The sequence below is a fragment of the Physella acuta genome, unplaced genomic scaffold, assembly GCF_028476545.2.
Source record: "Physella acuta isolate Inbredline_101_S28 unplaced genomic scaffold, ASM2847654v3 ptg002270l, whole genome shotgun sequence".
Lineage (NCBI taxonomy): Eukaryota > Metazoa > Mollusca > Gastropoda > Physidae > Physella > Physella acuta.
Genome location: NW_026733769.1, coordinates 73,827 through 90,691, shown reverse-complemented (window position 1 = coordinate 90,691; position 16,865 = coordinate 73,827). Strand labels below are relative to the sequence as shown.

The window sequence follows — 16,865 nt, the reverse complement described above, 5'->3', positions numbered from 1 at the left end:
TTTTTTTACATAAAAAAATTTGCTGTGATAGCACAGTGGAAAGGGACTTTTACATTTGATGTAAAATAAAACAAGCCACTTAAGTTAAATTTATTGTGATGAGTTAAATGTATCTAAAAAATTTACAGCAATCTGGACTAGTGAAACAATTACTTTTTGTATTTAAATGGCCAAGCATGAAAAGCACCCTTAATAAATACAAGTAAAATGAACCTAACTTTTCTGGAATGTTACAATGTGGCCAGGTAGGATGAAAATGGCATCCGTTGGATTACTAGTGGAGACTTTGGTTACAGAACAGAGCATCAATTTTAATGGAGGGGGAGAGGGGCAAGTAACCTCATTTTAGATGAGGTATGAAATTACTACTTATAGAATTAATACTTAAAGTATGTGAAATTTAATGAGTAGGATTCCACAACAATTCCACTAATTATTTTGGGATGCATAGTGTTAAACCATGATGTACCTCCTGTTGATTTTACCTTTCAAATGTACATTACTGATACTGGAGTAGGGTTTATTAAAAATAACCGACAGGTAATTATTAACAGACAAAGTAATTAATACACAGAGGTCTGTTAATATAATACATTGACAAATGAAAAAAAAAAATCTGAAAAATATTTACAAATTAAGAATATATCACATACTGTAGAATTAGAATGTTAATATAACAAAGATGTACAACAGAACCTTTGTTCAAGGCGGAAAATAAAGTATTGCACATCAAACATGGGGCATCAATCCTTTTTTAAAAAAAAAGTTTATACATACATTCAATCTAAGGCTAAACATGAAATAGTAAAATAACTAAGCGGTGAATGAAATAAATTACACTAACACTAGTCTGTGCTGTAAGTACCAATCCTGGCAAGTACACCTAACATTAATTAAACTACTCCACAATCATACACATTTTTATCTATCTTTCGCACACATTAAAAAATAATACCCAAAATTACCAACTGATTTTTTTAAACAATCCAGCTGATCAGCTTTCATGTATTTAAAAAAACCATTTTACTGTTTGTAGTGGTATTTGTTCCCACATGGTATGGTGCACCAATTAGATAGACTCATCAAAGTAAAAAGATAAACCTTCCAAAAATACAATGTCAAAGCTTTAAATTTATAAATAAAATAAATAAAAAGAAATTTGCACATTAAAAGTATTGTTGAAATAAATCCAAAAAAATTAAATGCTTGGCAAACAGTAATGTGCAAATATAGCATTATTAAAATGCAAGCAATTATTATAATTTCTTACACATTTATTATAAATTTTCATGTTAAAAGACACAAATATTGGATGTTGCTATATTTATCTAGGTTTATCTTCGGTAGAGTTGTACAGCTTGATAATTTAATAAAATGGCGTTGTATGGGGATGAATATTAAAAAAAAAAGGGGTAACCCTATTAACACAATCAAGTTTGGCTTGTGCTCAGACTTCGTAGATCACTAAGGAAACCTTCTGGAGTCAGAATGTGAGTAGCACCTGGTGAGGGTATGAAAAAATATTTTTGAGAAATGTACGGCACCAAATTCCATGTGAAAAAGATGCATAGAATTAATAAAAACACATGTGTCATTTTGTAATAATGCTTTGTGTGACTTTACTACAGTCGAATTAGTGATAAGATTATGGAAAGATGATACTAGTAGTAGTAATAAATAATTTTAAAAAAACCTGCACAATGTATATAACGTGCTAAAATATTTTTCTCTCAAAGCAACTATATTCATATCATCATCTCATTTTTCCAGTGAATGCACAAGACATACAGATGAAATAGAGTTCATCTGTTTCAATTGCTTCGGAATATGGGGGATTGTGTGGTCAGCACTATGTCTAGCCACCTTTATTTCCTTAAAATTGAGTAGGTACCCAATAGAGCTGGGTGGCCTCATGGACGTCATACAGACTCAACCTCTAGACTTTCAGGTTAGCAGTCATGTTGATATAGAAAACTACCTTCTGACTGCTGCATTAATTGAATAATTATTAGAATAATTTTGAATAAAAATATTTTGCCCACCTATGAGGACCTCCCAGTTTTTCACAGATTGTGTGACGTTGTATGCACACCTCATCTCGGAGTAAGTCACCCCTCCAATGATGAACACAATGAGCCTGGGACCAGACTTGTAGCTTGTTTTACCCTTTTCCTGATGCCACTGGCCATAGCGAGCACTGCAAAGACATGACATTTTTTTAATCTTAAAATCCTAAAAGCTTGTTGCAATAGATTATATAGGATTGAAATGTTCATTTAAAAAACTTGATTAATGAAATAAATTATGTACTAGACGACTGATAACAAAAACTGTTAGGTGATTCGAGGCACAAGTTAAATACAATTTATTGACATTATTCTACATCTGTTTTTTTACAAAATATTACATGATCCTCTGAATTTTGAAAAAATTATGCCAAAAATTAAGTATAAATATATAAGAACTATATATAAGAACTATATATATATATATATATATATATATATATATATATATATATATATATATATATATATATATATATATATATATATATATATATATATATATATATATATATATAATTTCAAAACTACATTCTATTAGTAAGTGTGACAAAAATCATGTTAAGTTTTATATAAATTTATATAATTTTTCGTGGAAAATGTATAAATCTATATAAAAAGATGTCAAGTCATGTGGGGGTTATTTACAATACCTGCGTTGTCCACCTGTTATGTGTGGTCTAGCTGAGGCTCCACCAGACAGGAAGGGGAAGTGCCTGGCATCTAACTTATCTTCAATGACATCCTGTTAGAAGGGTACAGTGGATTGAAACCATTACCCTTTTAAAGCAAGGCATTTAGGGTAGGGTTAGGAAAAGTTTAGAACCCTTGGAGATTTGTATTTACACGTGAAGTTAATCTGTGTTATTCACCAAGGTCAAATGTGTGTGCAAGTCAGACAAACAGACATAGTTAACTAAGGAGAAAAGCCTGTAATGGACACTGAACAAACTGAAAAATAATTTACTGCTAATAGAACATGTTTTAAAAGTCTGCATTTTTTACAAGATTGAGTCCAAATTTGCCCCATTACACCCCACTGACAAACTGTATGGGGCCTGTGCCGAGTTGCAGTTTTCGACTTTGTACAGTTTCCTTTAATATCATAAGAACAAATATGAAGAAGTACTGTACCTCCAAAATGTCTTTAATGTATGGAACCCATCTTGACATTTGGTAAGTGTGTTCTGATGCCCGAACCTTGCGATTAAATGGCTGGTATGGCTGCTGAGTTTTACGCCTGCCTCCCTGAGGAAAATAAAGTCACCCTGAATTCACAAAACATACAGACTAAAGTTGCAAACCTTTACATACATTTTCTGGTAAGTCTGTTAAAAGAGGGTACTAGCAATTTAAAAATAATTAATTATAAATTAATTATTAATTGGCTAAATATTAGCCAGAATTACTAACCCATAATGAAACCTAATACTGGTCAAATAAAAAATTAGTTTATACATACAATTACAAAAATCATGACAAATTTTCAACATAAAAAACTATTACTCAAACTATAAATTCCAACCTTATTAAATTATAAAAACGTTCCTAGTCAAAAAAATAATAATTTTAAAATTGCATTTAAGCCCAAATTTTAAAATGTCAATCAAAGTTTCCTGAGTCATTGAACCATTTTTTTCAAAAGGCAAAATAATGTAGGCTGTGAAAACAATAATAAAAAAAAAATACCAAAACATTTCCTCCATATGCACAATACCAGGCTAATGTAACCTCTGTACTGAAACTAACAAAATGCTAGTTTCTAACTTTTTTTACCCATAAATATAAAAAAAAACCCATTAGCTTTGAAGTCCTGCATGCATTAAAGCAACAAGCGGTAAAGCACAGAATCAATTTATTTATATAAAAGTCGAAGGTAAATTTTATATGTAAGATTATTAGGGTATTGCTTAAAGCGGAAGGTAGGTTGGTTTCAAAAGACAAAATTGGAGGGCTAATTATTCAATATTTTGAAAGTTAAACTAAAAAAAAAATTATGTTGGATTTGATTTTTTTAAAACAACTTTCCTAATCCACTAGATTTGTAGTCATTTCTTGCAGTGGTCTGTTTTTTTTTTCTTCTCTTTCTTTTAGGAAGGTATTTTAAACAATAAGTAATATTCTCTCTCCCCTGTGCAAAGTAAGGTTTAAATATTTATCTAAAAATAAAGCCCTAGATTACAATAAAAAAAACACAAAAGGCTAGGCTACAACAAAAAAGGGGTAAAGCACACAGCTACTATAGTACTTATGAAACAATTCAAGATAAAAAAAACATAACAGCTTTAATAGAATTTTTAGATCTGGATGATTTTGTGGAGGTTGATATTATCAGATTGGTAGGAAAGAAATATTTTAGTAGTGTGTAACAATCTAAAAGGGCTCATTCAATGATCTTTTTTTTTGGGTGGTAGGTTGTATACATCTGGTTTTATTATTCTAGTTGCTGAGGACACATTTTTTAGTTTGGTTAAAGAAAAGATTTTATTGCAAAAGTATAACAAGGAAATTTTTTTTGTTTCAGACATCAGTGGCTCCCAAACTAAAACTATTCAAATACTTTGATGGAATATTTTGTCAACTTTAGGGGGGCATTATCTAATGTATAACAGGTGGATTAGTAAGGTCAGGTGGGAGAAGAAATTTGAAGGCCAATGTTGAGAAAATATTGATGACAGTAGTATCATTAGCATAGGTATGGTAAGCTACAAGTGGCTGATAACTCAGGTAAAAGCCATTCATATGTTGTGGTTGTCTTAGCCAATAGCCACATGGCCAGTAGTAGTTGACCAAGCCTTTAGCCACAACTGTTTCAGAACAGATGTCCTAAAAACTGGCCAATGGACAGGTAAAAATATACTGCTGACAGCGAACAAGGTGAGTTCGAGTAACAAGGTGTAAGCCTACATCTAACTATATGTTGGGAACCACTGCCTACGCCCAAGTTATTTTTTTTTTAAAAAGATTTAATGTATTTGCTACTCTACTTAATTACAATTTTTTTTAATGTGAATAACAATAATTAAATGAAGATTTTAAATAAATACATAAAAAATTCAATTCACAGAAAATAAATTATTACTACATAGTTAATTATTAAACAATGTATATACATGTTAACACTCTCTCCCAAAGCTATGCATATGCTGATTAAAGTATTAATTATCATATGAGGATATATGTAATAATAAAAGACCAAAATAAATAAAATATGATTGAAACCAAAAAGAGCTGGATAACTAAAGCTAGAAATAGCCATGCAGGAGTGGCTGTTACAAGACTGACTAGTTGTATTAAGTTTGAATGAGCCCTTGGTTAAGGAGAAGTTAAGTGAAGTAGCTTTTACCAAACATGATCCGGAGAGTTACCTGTCCTTGAAAAGTTCCATAACTTTCATTGAGAATACCCTTCTTACCCGTTGTGGGCTAAGGGGCCACAATCAGTAGCGTGAGAGTAGAAAGAAAAGTAGCGGAGCTCACTTAATTTTTTTATTCATAAAGTAAAACGAAAGATATTTTGGATGTTTGAAAGTATGGAATCTGATTAATTTAGTATTCAATCTCATATTAAAATAATATAATTACGATAAAAGCGGGAATAATTTTTTTTTTTAAAACACGAACTGGAAGATTTTATAAGGTAGAATTATATTAATGTAAAAAAACAAAACAAACAACCTACTGAACATAAAATATTGATCTTAGCTACTAGAAAAACTAAGAAAATAATTAGTTACTCAAGCTAAAACAAGTTGTGAAGCATCATGGGAATTTACAAAGATCAGAAACTAAGGTATACACATATCAACACTAGCAACTAAAAATGCTTGTAGCTGTTAAAATTTAATACACTTAATATTTAAAATAAATACTTATTTTCATTTCTTGTATCTGATATTTTAGATGTATTTATTTTTATTTAATTAATGTACGGCAGTGTAGCCATTTCTCTCACTATTGTTTTTATCAATTTATTTCTGACTCTCTTGAAAATACATTAAAATATATATGAAAATTGAAGTAAAAAATAAAAAACACATATGCTCAGGGGACACAAGTCATTGCAAGAAAATACAGCTGTCTTAAAAAGTCTCAGTTGGGCATCAAGGGAGACCACCTACACAAGACAAATGCTGAGATAAAAGAAGTAAATAACAGTTCAAGATTTTACTGCAAGCTGCCATGCTCTATCAAGAAAGAAGAAAACAAACATTCAGATGCAATTCAGACTTTTAAAAAGTTGATTTCAAGTCTCAGTCTACCGGCTAACACCCACCCTTAAGAATGCAATCTAAGTTCCTTGAAACGCAGCACTAAAACCACCGGAGTTTGAAAAAAATAAATAAAAGAAAGAATAAACAGCCTCTTATGACTCAAAATAAAATAGAAATATGCTAGCACAAGCTGAATCAACCAATACAAGACACATTTTTAGTCATAATCTGATTGGTAACTGGCTAATATAATTAGGTAGGATATAAAAAAAGTTATATTGTAAAAGCAAGTGCACTAGATAAATAAGTATTTTGATACTCATCACTTCATTTTCTTCTTACGTATGCATTATCAAATATTTAAGATGCCTATTTAATAGAAAGAAAATAATTTCAAAATTAAAACCTATTTCAAATTATTAACACAAGATGAGAGTTCAAAGAGATGCACATGCACTTGATTTTTTTTTGGGTTAAATTTTGAGTTAGGGAATAACTGCATTTTATAAGCTTGTGAAATGCTCTCCCCCGCTGACTGCAAAGGTTGCAGATGGGTAGAGGTGTTTAGTTATAGTATCAAGATCTGAATCTTATATTTACTTCACCGCTTTCAGATTCTGCCTTTTCCGATATCTGAAGAAAGTCAGACAAATACAGACATTAACTGTTTAACATCAATTTTAAAAACAAACCACACCAGACCATTTGATAGTCCTGCCAAGCCATCGATACTGATACCGATACTGATGAATTAAATTTAGGAATTCAAGTATCTTTAAAGATTTAGCATCTAGTATGTGTTAAAGTTTACTAATTATCAGACCAAAAGAACTTGTGAAATGAATTCTAATAGGGGTTCTTTGTATATTACTAAATATTAAAAAAAAACAATTTCATTACAATTTCTTAAAAAAAAAAACCCACAAAGTTATTATCTTGTCCATTGCAAGAAATTTTTTTTGTACACAAAAATCTGGCCATATCACACCGACAACTTCCTGACATTGGACATGCCATGTAATGCCATGCTTCCATGCACCTCACACAACAGTCTGTCAGCCAACATTATTTAGCATTACTGCTGAGAACACTAGACTTCTGTGAATACTTATCCAAGCTTGGCTAAACTAAAGATCTCTTGTCAAATAAAAAAAAATTTTCACTTGAATGTTAAAAAAAAAAATTGATCCCATGGCTATCTAAAACAATAAAAAACAAAATGATAATTCTGCAAAATTTACTGTCACACTCAGCGAAAAAACCTCAATTGAAACAAAAATTAATTTATGACAAGAACATGCATTATTATTTTATATCTTTTAAATTAGTATCAGTTAAGTTATTAAACTTTAAAAATATTAAATTACCATATCATGCAGGGCTCTTGGATCTTCTCTAAATTACCCTAGACACAAAAACTAAAGCAACTTTGTTCCTAATTGATGAGACTAAACTACATAACATGGGCCTAGCTAGTCTACATTAAGCTCAAGTGTCAACACTCACATCTTGTATGATGGGGACACCCAGGTTCTGTGTGTTGGTGATGATGCACTTCTCTTCTACTGGTATTTGGGCATGCTGGACAAGCTTGGCCAAGTTCTCTTCTGAGATTCCTATACAAGTATACAGAACATGTTTCTAAAGTGTTTGGCTTTTTGTCCAGTGAGATCCCTATATACATATATAGAACATGTTTTAAGAGTGTTTGGCTTATTTGTCCAGTGAGTTTACTAAACAAGTATATAGAACATGTTTCAAGAGAGTTTGACTTTTTTGTTTTGCTCAGTGAGATTACTATACAAATATATACACAATATATTTAAATAGAAAGTGTTAATAAAGTAACCAAAGCAAGTTAATAGTGTTGTCTCCAATGATACCATAACAAGTGAGAAAATGCAGGCAGTCTATGGAATCTTTGGCTTAGGGTAAGAGTAAAAGCATAATTTTTTTTTCTTGAGTATTTTTCTCTTGAATTCTTGTTAGCATTTTGTGTAAGCTAACTAAAGAATTGCAACACTTAATATTTTCAACAGCTCTTACCCTATCAGTGTAATCTAGTATTAAGAAAATTTCAGGCAAGAATAAGGATAAGCTTATTGTAAGGAGTTTGCACTGTTTGAAATTCTAAAGAACACATAAGTATCAAATATGATTTATCTTACTTTGCTCAAACCAGTTCAATTTAAACAACAGCATTTGCAAACAGGAATGATATAGCTTATCTTACCTTAATTTTCAAAAAAGAAAAAAAAAATATCAATATTAAAAACGATAATACTCAGATAAAAAGAAAAAAAAAAGACACAAAAACTGTTAAAGTCGAACCTGCTTTATGGATGATATAGAGGAGGATGATCCTGATCTTGTCATAGGCTGTGATGTTCTGGTCCAGAAGAATGGGCACGATGTTCCTCATGTGGTCCCTGATCTTCTCTCCATCTGCATCAGTCCCCATGGCTAAATCCTGTCCATGCAGAAAGTGGATTTAAACATTTAAAGACAGCGACAAACTTTAACAATTACTAAAGAAAAGAAAATTATTTCCCAACTTCATTAATGTTAAAATGGTTTACCAAATTGTTTGGATTCCGCTCAAAATATCACATGCAATATTTAAAAAATAAGAAAACTGTCTATCCTTAGGTTCCAGAACAAACATGTTATACAGAAACGTATTAGGTTGAGATAAAATGTAACACTTAATCTATAACAGAAGTTACTTGTTTAAAGAAATTTTTTTTGATTTCTGACCTGTTCGACTTTGCATAATTTATCAACATGTTTCTGGTACTGCCTCATGCAGTCCTCAGCCAGGTGAAAGTGAGCAGAATACTTGCTCAGTTCCTTCTGGTACTGAGGTGCCTTCTTCAGCATCTGGCTCAAGTCACGGATGTTGGTCTTGTCCGAAGTGTTCATGCGTTTGGACTCGGCAAATTGTTTCAGTTTCTTTGTTACCTGCCTAAGATTGGCATACAAAACATTAGCACTAGTAAGTAAACTTTGTAAATAAACTGTTTACATTTGCCTAATGAGTCAGGTACCCATCAGTGCTGGGTGAACTCAAGGATGCCCAACAGACTCAAGGCTAGGAAACTAACACAAAACTTACAGATTAGCGCTCCAACGCTCTGTCCTACTTTTATGTCTTAAAAAATCTCACATTTATTGTAATAAAAATAAAAGTTTTAATTTTTTTAATACCTTGCCCTTAACATTCAATAAGAAGTGCAAGAGAAACATCAGAATACTATTTTTAAACATTTTAAAATACCTTTAACCCATTTACACCAACACCTAGAGTGTATCATTAAAACTTTAATAATGTGATTGATTAGCAGTTCTTTTTTTCCCCCACTGAGATTGTAAGGACACTGCAGCAGTTTGAGAACAAATGTCTTTAGCTATAAGCATATCAGAGGTTGAATTTTATGCCAATAAATCCAATTCATAAACAGTTGGTCTATATATTGTTTTGCTTCAGTTAAAAACTTGTCTCTTTTTTAAATACTATCACACTAGGTGAAAATGACATGCCATTGGTTCTAAGATTCAAGCATTCAGATTCAGTGGTATCATGGGTGACAGATATAAGGTCTCAAGCCAAACTAACACTCTAATAAATACACAGCACTGTTTATAATCAACAATACAATGTACCTACTGAGACACAATGGCCATGTGTTGGTGCCTTAGCTCCACCCACAACTCATCATTTTCATCCAACAAACACTCCTTCTCTGTCACTTCATTACCACTTGTGTTTTCATACCTTAATAAAAAAATATCTCATGTCAAACATTGTATTTTCTTAAGAGTGACATCTTTAGAAACTACACAAAGATACTGCACCAGAGAAATAAAGTAATGTTTGTACTAAAATATCAGGGAAACAAAAGCCCAATTTCTAATTTTCAAACGGCATTTATCACTATCTAAAAACATATTTCAGAAAAATAAACTGTATTCTATTTCAAGAGATTTAAAAGACATAAAAACAAAATATTGTTTTGAAAGATAAAATCCATTTATAAAAGACTTATAAATTATAGACGTGAACATGTAAGAAGAAATCTATTTTTAGCAATAAAAACTACTGTTGCAAAAACAATTTTATAAAGAAAATTATTCTCCAAAACATTTAGGCGAGATCAGTAACAAATTAAAAACAACAATTACTTGTAGACATCGTTTTCAATAGGCAGGAGGTCATAGGCCATGGCTTGAAAAGTCAGCTCGTGAAGAAGAGGTGAGATAGGATCAAACCCCCTGTCTAGAATCAACAGCATGGAGCGATCTTTCTGAGGACCCTGAAGTAAACATTATCAGCTGTATAAGTAAATAACCATTACTAAAAATTGACTAGGAGAATATCAGAAAAAATATAATTGAAACACGTACATATAATAATTAAAGTGCAACAATTTTTATTTTGAAAATATATTTGAAATTAAAAATAAAAGCAGATCTTGAGGAAAAAACCAACACATAATTTAATTTTTATGCAAATTGATTGTAATTTAAATACTGAGTACTTAGACTACATCAGTTAAAGTACTTGTTGATTAGCCATTCAGCTGAATATGATCCTTCAGCAAGAAAACTAACATTTGGAGATTCATATCAATAACTTCTACTACAATAGAAATGTCAGTGGATGGATAAGAATTGAAAATATTTACCTCTCCCATTGTATGATCATCAGCCCTATAGGCATCCAGCTTCTGTTGGACAAGCTGGGCGAATTCTGCATTGCGGTCATAATCTCTGTGAACAAAAATTACACATAGGAAAAATCCACAATGACAAATCTTCTTCTTCTTAATCCCGTTTGTGCCCACGACACATGGGGCAGATTAAGTAGAGTTCATCTGATTCATTGACTTTGTCAGAAGAAGGGATAGTGTGGTCAGTACTGTGCCCAGCCGACTTTGTTTCCCTAAGCTTCTTCTTCTTCTTCGTTCTTAATTATTAGTGTTGAAGGGGATCGAGATTTATCTACCAGTGGGTTTGAACTCGAGACTGTTCGAATTTATCAACCATGAGCTTTTTGCCGACTCGACCACGCCTTCAACACAATTAAGCGTTACGTGTCAACTGGTTATGCGCCATTGAGGCCATTGACTCCGATTTCAGCCTGCTTTTCTTTTTGGATTTGCTTCCATAGCCTTTGTCCAACCAAGAACAAACTACAAGGCAGCAGTTGTTTGATTTTGGAGTTGTCTCTCCTAGAAGAGTGGCTGTCCCCAGCTAATGAGCCTCATCTGCCCGAGGGTTCGAACTCGAGACTTTTCGGTTTAGCAACCATGAGCTTTACCGACTCGACCACGCCGTCCCCTTTTCCCTAAGCAAATTAGGTAGCCATCAGAACTGGGTGGACTCAGGGACGTTCCACTGATTTGAACCTGGATTCAAACTCGGGACTCTGGGTTAGCAGTCTAGCTCTCTACTGCTAGACCACGCCGCCCCATACAATGAGAAATCTAGGATTTCCCCTTTACCTAAGTCTGACAGTTGTACTAAAGAACTAGTGTTAGGGTTGTCAGTAGTATGGTACTATCAGGTTTAATGTTAGGGCAAAAAAATTAGGGTTAGGCACCTCAATAGGTTTCAGCTAGCATTGACTTTAGAAAGGTCTATAATTTTATAGTTTACTACTAGTAACCCAACACCCTGTCTTTTAGTTAAGTTTCCATTATTGTGGCATTGCCAGATACTGGTATGGAACATGCACCACAAGAAAAAAGAAAAATCTCAGTTTCACCATTGATTAGAGATGGCATGGTAGTATGATAGAACAACATTTCTTAACGAAAAAAAAAAAAAAAACAACAACAAAAAACAAACTAGAGTTTGAATCATAGCTTAAAACTGCATGTCCAACAAAGTGAGCATCTGAAACTAAATCCTAATACTGACCACCCTACCCTAACTGTAGCCATTAAATGGATTCATTACAGTAGGTTAACCCAAGAATGAAACTAACTTGACATTAAAACAGTAATAAAAATAAATAAATAAAAGCTTACGATCTATATCTGACAGCGGGGTACTCTCCCAGTGTTGCACACAAGGTAGCTATCTGCTCCGCACATCTCTCTAGGTTAATTGTTCGACCTGAAGATTTGTTTGGGTTGTAGTAAAACTGAAAGGTTTCAGCTGAGTCTAAAGAGTAAACCTGAAACAACCATGAAAAGTATGTTTAAATCTCTAATTGAAATTAATTTAAAATAAGACATTTATATTTTAATATAAACATAAAAATGTTTTACGAAAAAATGTTATTAAACACCTAGGCCTGATCAAAATTAATTTTAAGAGACATAACTTGTTAATTTATGAAATCAAATAGAAATAACAAATAGTTTGTCCCCACAAAGGACAGTAGCAAAAAATAGTCACCTGAGATTCATAAGGTAAAAATGCAATGTTTATTTCCTTCAACGTTTTGATAAACTTTGCACTTGTAGATTTGCATAGCTCATTAAATGACTCATCAGGGCATGCTGAAATTAGAAGATAGTGATTATTGAAATGAGACTATCTACACATTAGATCACATTAATAACATTTTTTAAAAGCCAGACCAATGGATTATTTAATAAGAGAAAATTAAGTAATGCAGAAATGAAATGACAGAATTTTTATTTTAAAACCAGTCTTTTATTTACACAAGATGTTCAGCAATAAATAGATACGAATTTTTTTTTTTCAATCAATTGTTTATATTTAAATTAATGTAAAAAAAAAAAATTATAAAGTTATACCTTCAGTGAAGTACACATGGGCTGCTTTGTATTGTGTACTGTTCGGATTTTGAAAGTCTGTAATCATTGCTTTTATAGACTAAATTGACAAACAGAAATTTTTTTTCTTTACATTACATTTAATAATTTGCTTGAATTTAAAATAAAACTAACAAGATACAACACATTGTACTAAAATATTTAATTTAAAAAATTGAATGTGTATTTTTTAAAAACTGTAATAGCTAAATACAACTTTTTACCTTATCAATTGGTGTAATCAAGTAAATAGCTTCTAGAAGTGGCAGGGGTTCCCTTCTCTTATTAATATCCTCCACCACTAAATAAACAATAAATGTATAGTTAATAAATAAAAATAATATAAAACAGCAAAACATATTGGATAAATCCTAATTACATGACCTCCAACATATATGGCAAAATTTCACAATTAAAAAAATATTCTTAATTAAAGCATCTTTGTTAAAGTGGTGTGGGTTAAAAGTTTAAGCTTAATTTATTTACAAAGAAACTCTCAAACCCACCAATGCATAAACTTAACTGATAGCTGTGTTTTGATATTAATACTTTAATTTGTGTAGTTATCATACCAGTACTATAAAGCAGATTCTATAAATATAATGTAAACAACAAGCTCTAGGTACTATGTATTTATATTGAAAAACTGTTAAAATGCCACTCACAAGTGATGCCCTCTGACATGATTTCATGCATCTTGCAACATGCTGAGATCATCCGTTTGCTGAGGCTGTCTACCACCAAAACTTTCCATTCTCCAGACTTTCTTTGCTGCTTGATGACTTCATTGATTATTTCTGATGACAAACCCATGGCAATTTCATTAAGTAATGGATAAAAAAAATAAAAATATAATGTTCAAATTTTAAAACTAAACTTGTCTGTATATCAAAAGTTTACACAATTCTGTTTTCAACACATTTTTACATTTTCAAACAACATAATATTACCCTATACCCTATTCTCTATAAATTTTCATGGGCACCTATGAACACCAATACATGACTCCATAAAGTTGACAATTTTTATTAGGCCTAGCCTATTCAAAATTGTTTTCTTATTCTGCAATGTTCAAACTAGATAAACCTGCAAAATTGCTGTATTCATATTAGGGATTTAGGTATAAACACAAATTTCATTATATTAAAATAAAAAATATATGTTCTTGTAGATTTCAATCAGGAGAAAACAAAACAGAAAAAAAATTCTTTCTATCCCAAATAGTTTTTTTTTATGAATTTTTTTGTGGGGTGGGGGGGGGGGGGGGGGGGTGGGGGGTGGGTAAAAGTCCCTCTTTTAACATTGGCCATTTGTGACAAGTCATCATAGGGTATCTATAAATGAGTATAGTTTGGTTAATTTTGGTTGGATTTTGTTCATATTTGCAGAGTTTAACTAGAATGATATATAGAACTTGTAAATGCTATTGAAATGAATAAAAATAATACAGAAGTATATTTTTGTGTTGGCTTCCTTCCATAACCCCAAAGAACTGTGTGCTGCGCAAATATGAAAATATTTCTAAAGCAATATTTTTATATAAATACAGTGAATGAAAGAACTACAAAGTTAGAAATCTAAAGTAAATGAATTGGACACTGTAATGTGCATATAACTGCCTTGTTGTTGTGGGCAGGTGAAGTAGAGTCCATTTTAAGCCATTTTGTTATAAAACTGTACTGCACAGATATGAAAATGTTTCTAAAGCAATGTTTTATATAAATACAGTGAATGAAAGAACTACATAGTCAGAAATGTAAAGTAAATGACTTGAACACTGTGATGTGTATATAACTGCCTTATTATTTTGGGCAGGTGAAGTAGAGTCCACCTAAGCCATTTTGTTATAAGTGAACTGAAGTTATCAGATCAATGTTTTTATGTGTATTGTATATGAATTCTGATTTTCAGCATATAAATATAACTATAAGTAAGGGTAAGTAGAACTTGAATACTTAAAATTACAGCTAGCACACAGCTAGTGTAGTGTATTCTAAGTGTATAATTAGCAACAGACAGGTATCCTATGTCTGACTCAGCAAAATTTTACTTCAAGCAAAACTAGAACCAGAGTTCAAAAAAATGAAAGCAGGTATATTAAAATATTTTTAAAGCAACAAATAGGAGATTTGTTTGTACATTACATAAGAATGCTGTTGTTAGTGTATCAAAACTAAAAGACGGCAGATCGGGATGAAGAAATATAACATTGGCGTCAATGGGGGCAACGTGACCTACTTACGGTGACTACTTTCAAATGAGTATTTACTAATGTCAAAGTTAAAATATCCAAAAATAAATATCATTTCTATAAATATGGGATGTATCTGCTGTGGAAACTTTCATTATCTAAATGGAAACTTTTCAAAAATCGCGTTTTTAACGCATTTGAAGTTAACCTTTATACAGCGGTATGACCAAAGCAGAGACAGCATGCAATCAGATCGCTAAGCCATCAAAACAACTGGAAAACCATTCTACTTTTCATTTAACATTAGGAAATGAACTTTTAAACTTAATTAATTACCATAAATTAAAAACTTATTAGTATGCAAAACCAAATCTCGTGTGTCCGGTATCAGAAAGTAATGGGAGAATTCGGGTCATGTTTTTACCGCGAACTCGGCCGATACCGACAACCCTATTCATATTGTTCAACTCATGCCCTCTATGACATGTAGGCTTAATGGTTAAAAGTAGCATCCAAGGAATAGTAGATTCAATCTCATCAAGTAGGCTCTACTCTGTAGTCCATATCTAGCTTGGACTGGACCACAAAACGGCAGGGAAAAAATAGTAAACTAAGTGTTACACTGTTAGTGTTAACACTGTTAAGTGTAGGGAAGAGGCCGAAGGCGAAGAGAGCAATTCAATAAGACACGTTCTGACAGACACCCCCCTCCATTGTCACACAAGTCGACCCAGGAGTGTGACGTCGCGATCCTTTAATGAAAAATTATACTAATTCTGCAATGATTTCTTCTACGGCTGGTAGAATCTAGATCTAGATTCTAGATCTAGATCTAACTTAATTTTTTTAGGCCTACAAAAATTTGGTCCAACACATTTCTACACTATCCTCTAAATAACGTTTCTATTGAGCAGATTCGTCTATATGACTGGTGTCTGGATGTAATCTATTTGGTTAAAAGAATATGTGCTCGTTCAAAATAGGTTTTAGTGTTATGTAGCGGTTAATTAATATAACACAACAGCTTTATTAATTTTATTTTCCACTTACTTTCGTGGACTGCTTCCTTCAGCGCCATTTTGAATGATTAATAACAAAAGAATGCTGGGATATGAAAACTATTAAGTATTCAAGGTCACGCCCACTATTACCGGAACAAACTTTTTTTTGTAAAATTTCTAACACCCTTTAACAAAATATGCAAAGTACACATTTTCGTATTTTTGCTCTTTTTAAACCTTGTTTCGAACCATGAAGAATAAATTAAAAAACAAGAGCTTATATATTAACCATTTTTATAGTATAAGGATTCGTACATAAATTAAATTACTATTTTAGACGACTTTTACCCCCCATCCCACACCCCAGTTGTCACACGTCGTCTACATTGTTTCTTCCAGACTTTTTTCTCTGGGGGGGGGGGGGGGGGCACTTGTAATTTTTTTGGGGGGGGGGGGGGCGGACTAAACTGTTAGTTAGGGGGCGGATACTGTTAAAAGTATATATTTTCTATATAAATTCCATTTTGTTCGGGGAGGGGGGGGGGTGGTAGACTGTCTTCATCCCGAAGAGATGCTTGGAAGTAACTCTAGTGTCTATGACGACAG

At 32.1% G+C, this 16,865-nt stretch overlaps 1 protein-coding gene across 4 annotated transcripts; it reads right to left on the bottom strand.

Moving 5' to 3' along the window:
• Positions 1-77: 77 nt before the first annotated feature.
• On the bottom strand, positions 78-16,361 carry LOC131932749 (syntaxin-binding protein 1). Of its 4 annotated transcripts, XM_059289660.1 has the most exons (18): positions 16,309-16,361; positions 13,733-13,864; positions 13,292-13,368; positions 13,050-13,128; positions 12,685-12,788; positions 12,312-12,460; positions 10,965-11,049; positions 10,462-10,592; positions 9,947-10,054; positions 9,037-9,244; positions 8,611-8,749; positions 7,786-7,895; positions 6,880-6,912; positions 5,435-5,491; positions 3,201-3,314; positions 2,720-2,811; positions 2,043-2,197; positions 78-1,501 (listed from the first exon to the last, which is right to left on the bottom strand). In XM_059289660.1, the coding sequence occupies exons 1-18, from the start codon at positions 16,334-16,336 to the stop codon at positions 1,431-1,433; spliced, it is 1,872 nt and encodes a 623-aa protein (XP_059145643.1). In that variant the 5' UTR covers positions 16,337-16,361; the 3' UTR covers positions 78-1,430. The 4 variants fall into 4 exon arrangements, with proteins under 4 accessions (XP_059145643.1, XP_059145645.1, XP_059145644.1 ...); XM_059289662.1 differs by lacking the exon at positions 5,435-5,491; XM_059289661.1 differs by lacking the exon at positions 6,880-6,912.
• Positions 16,362-16,865: the final 504 nt, after the last annotated feature.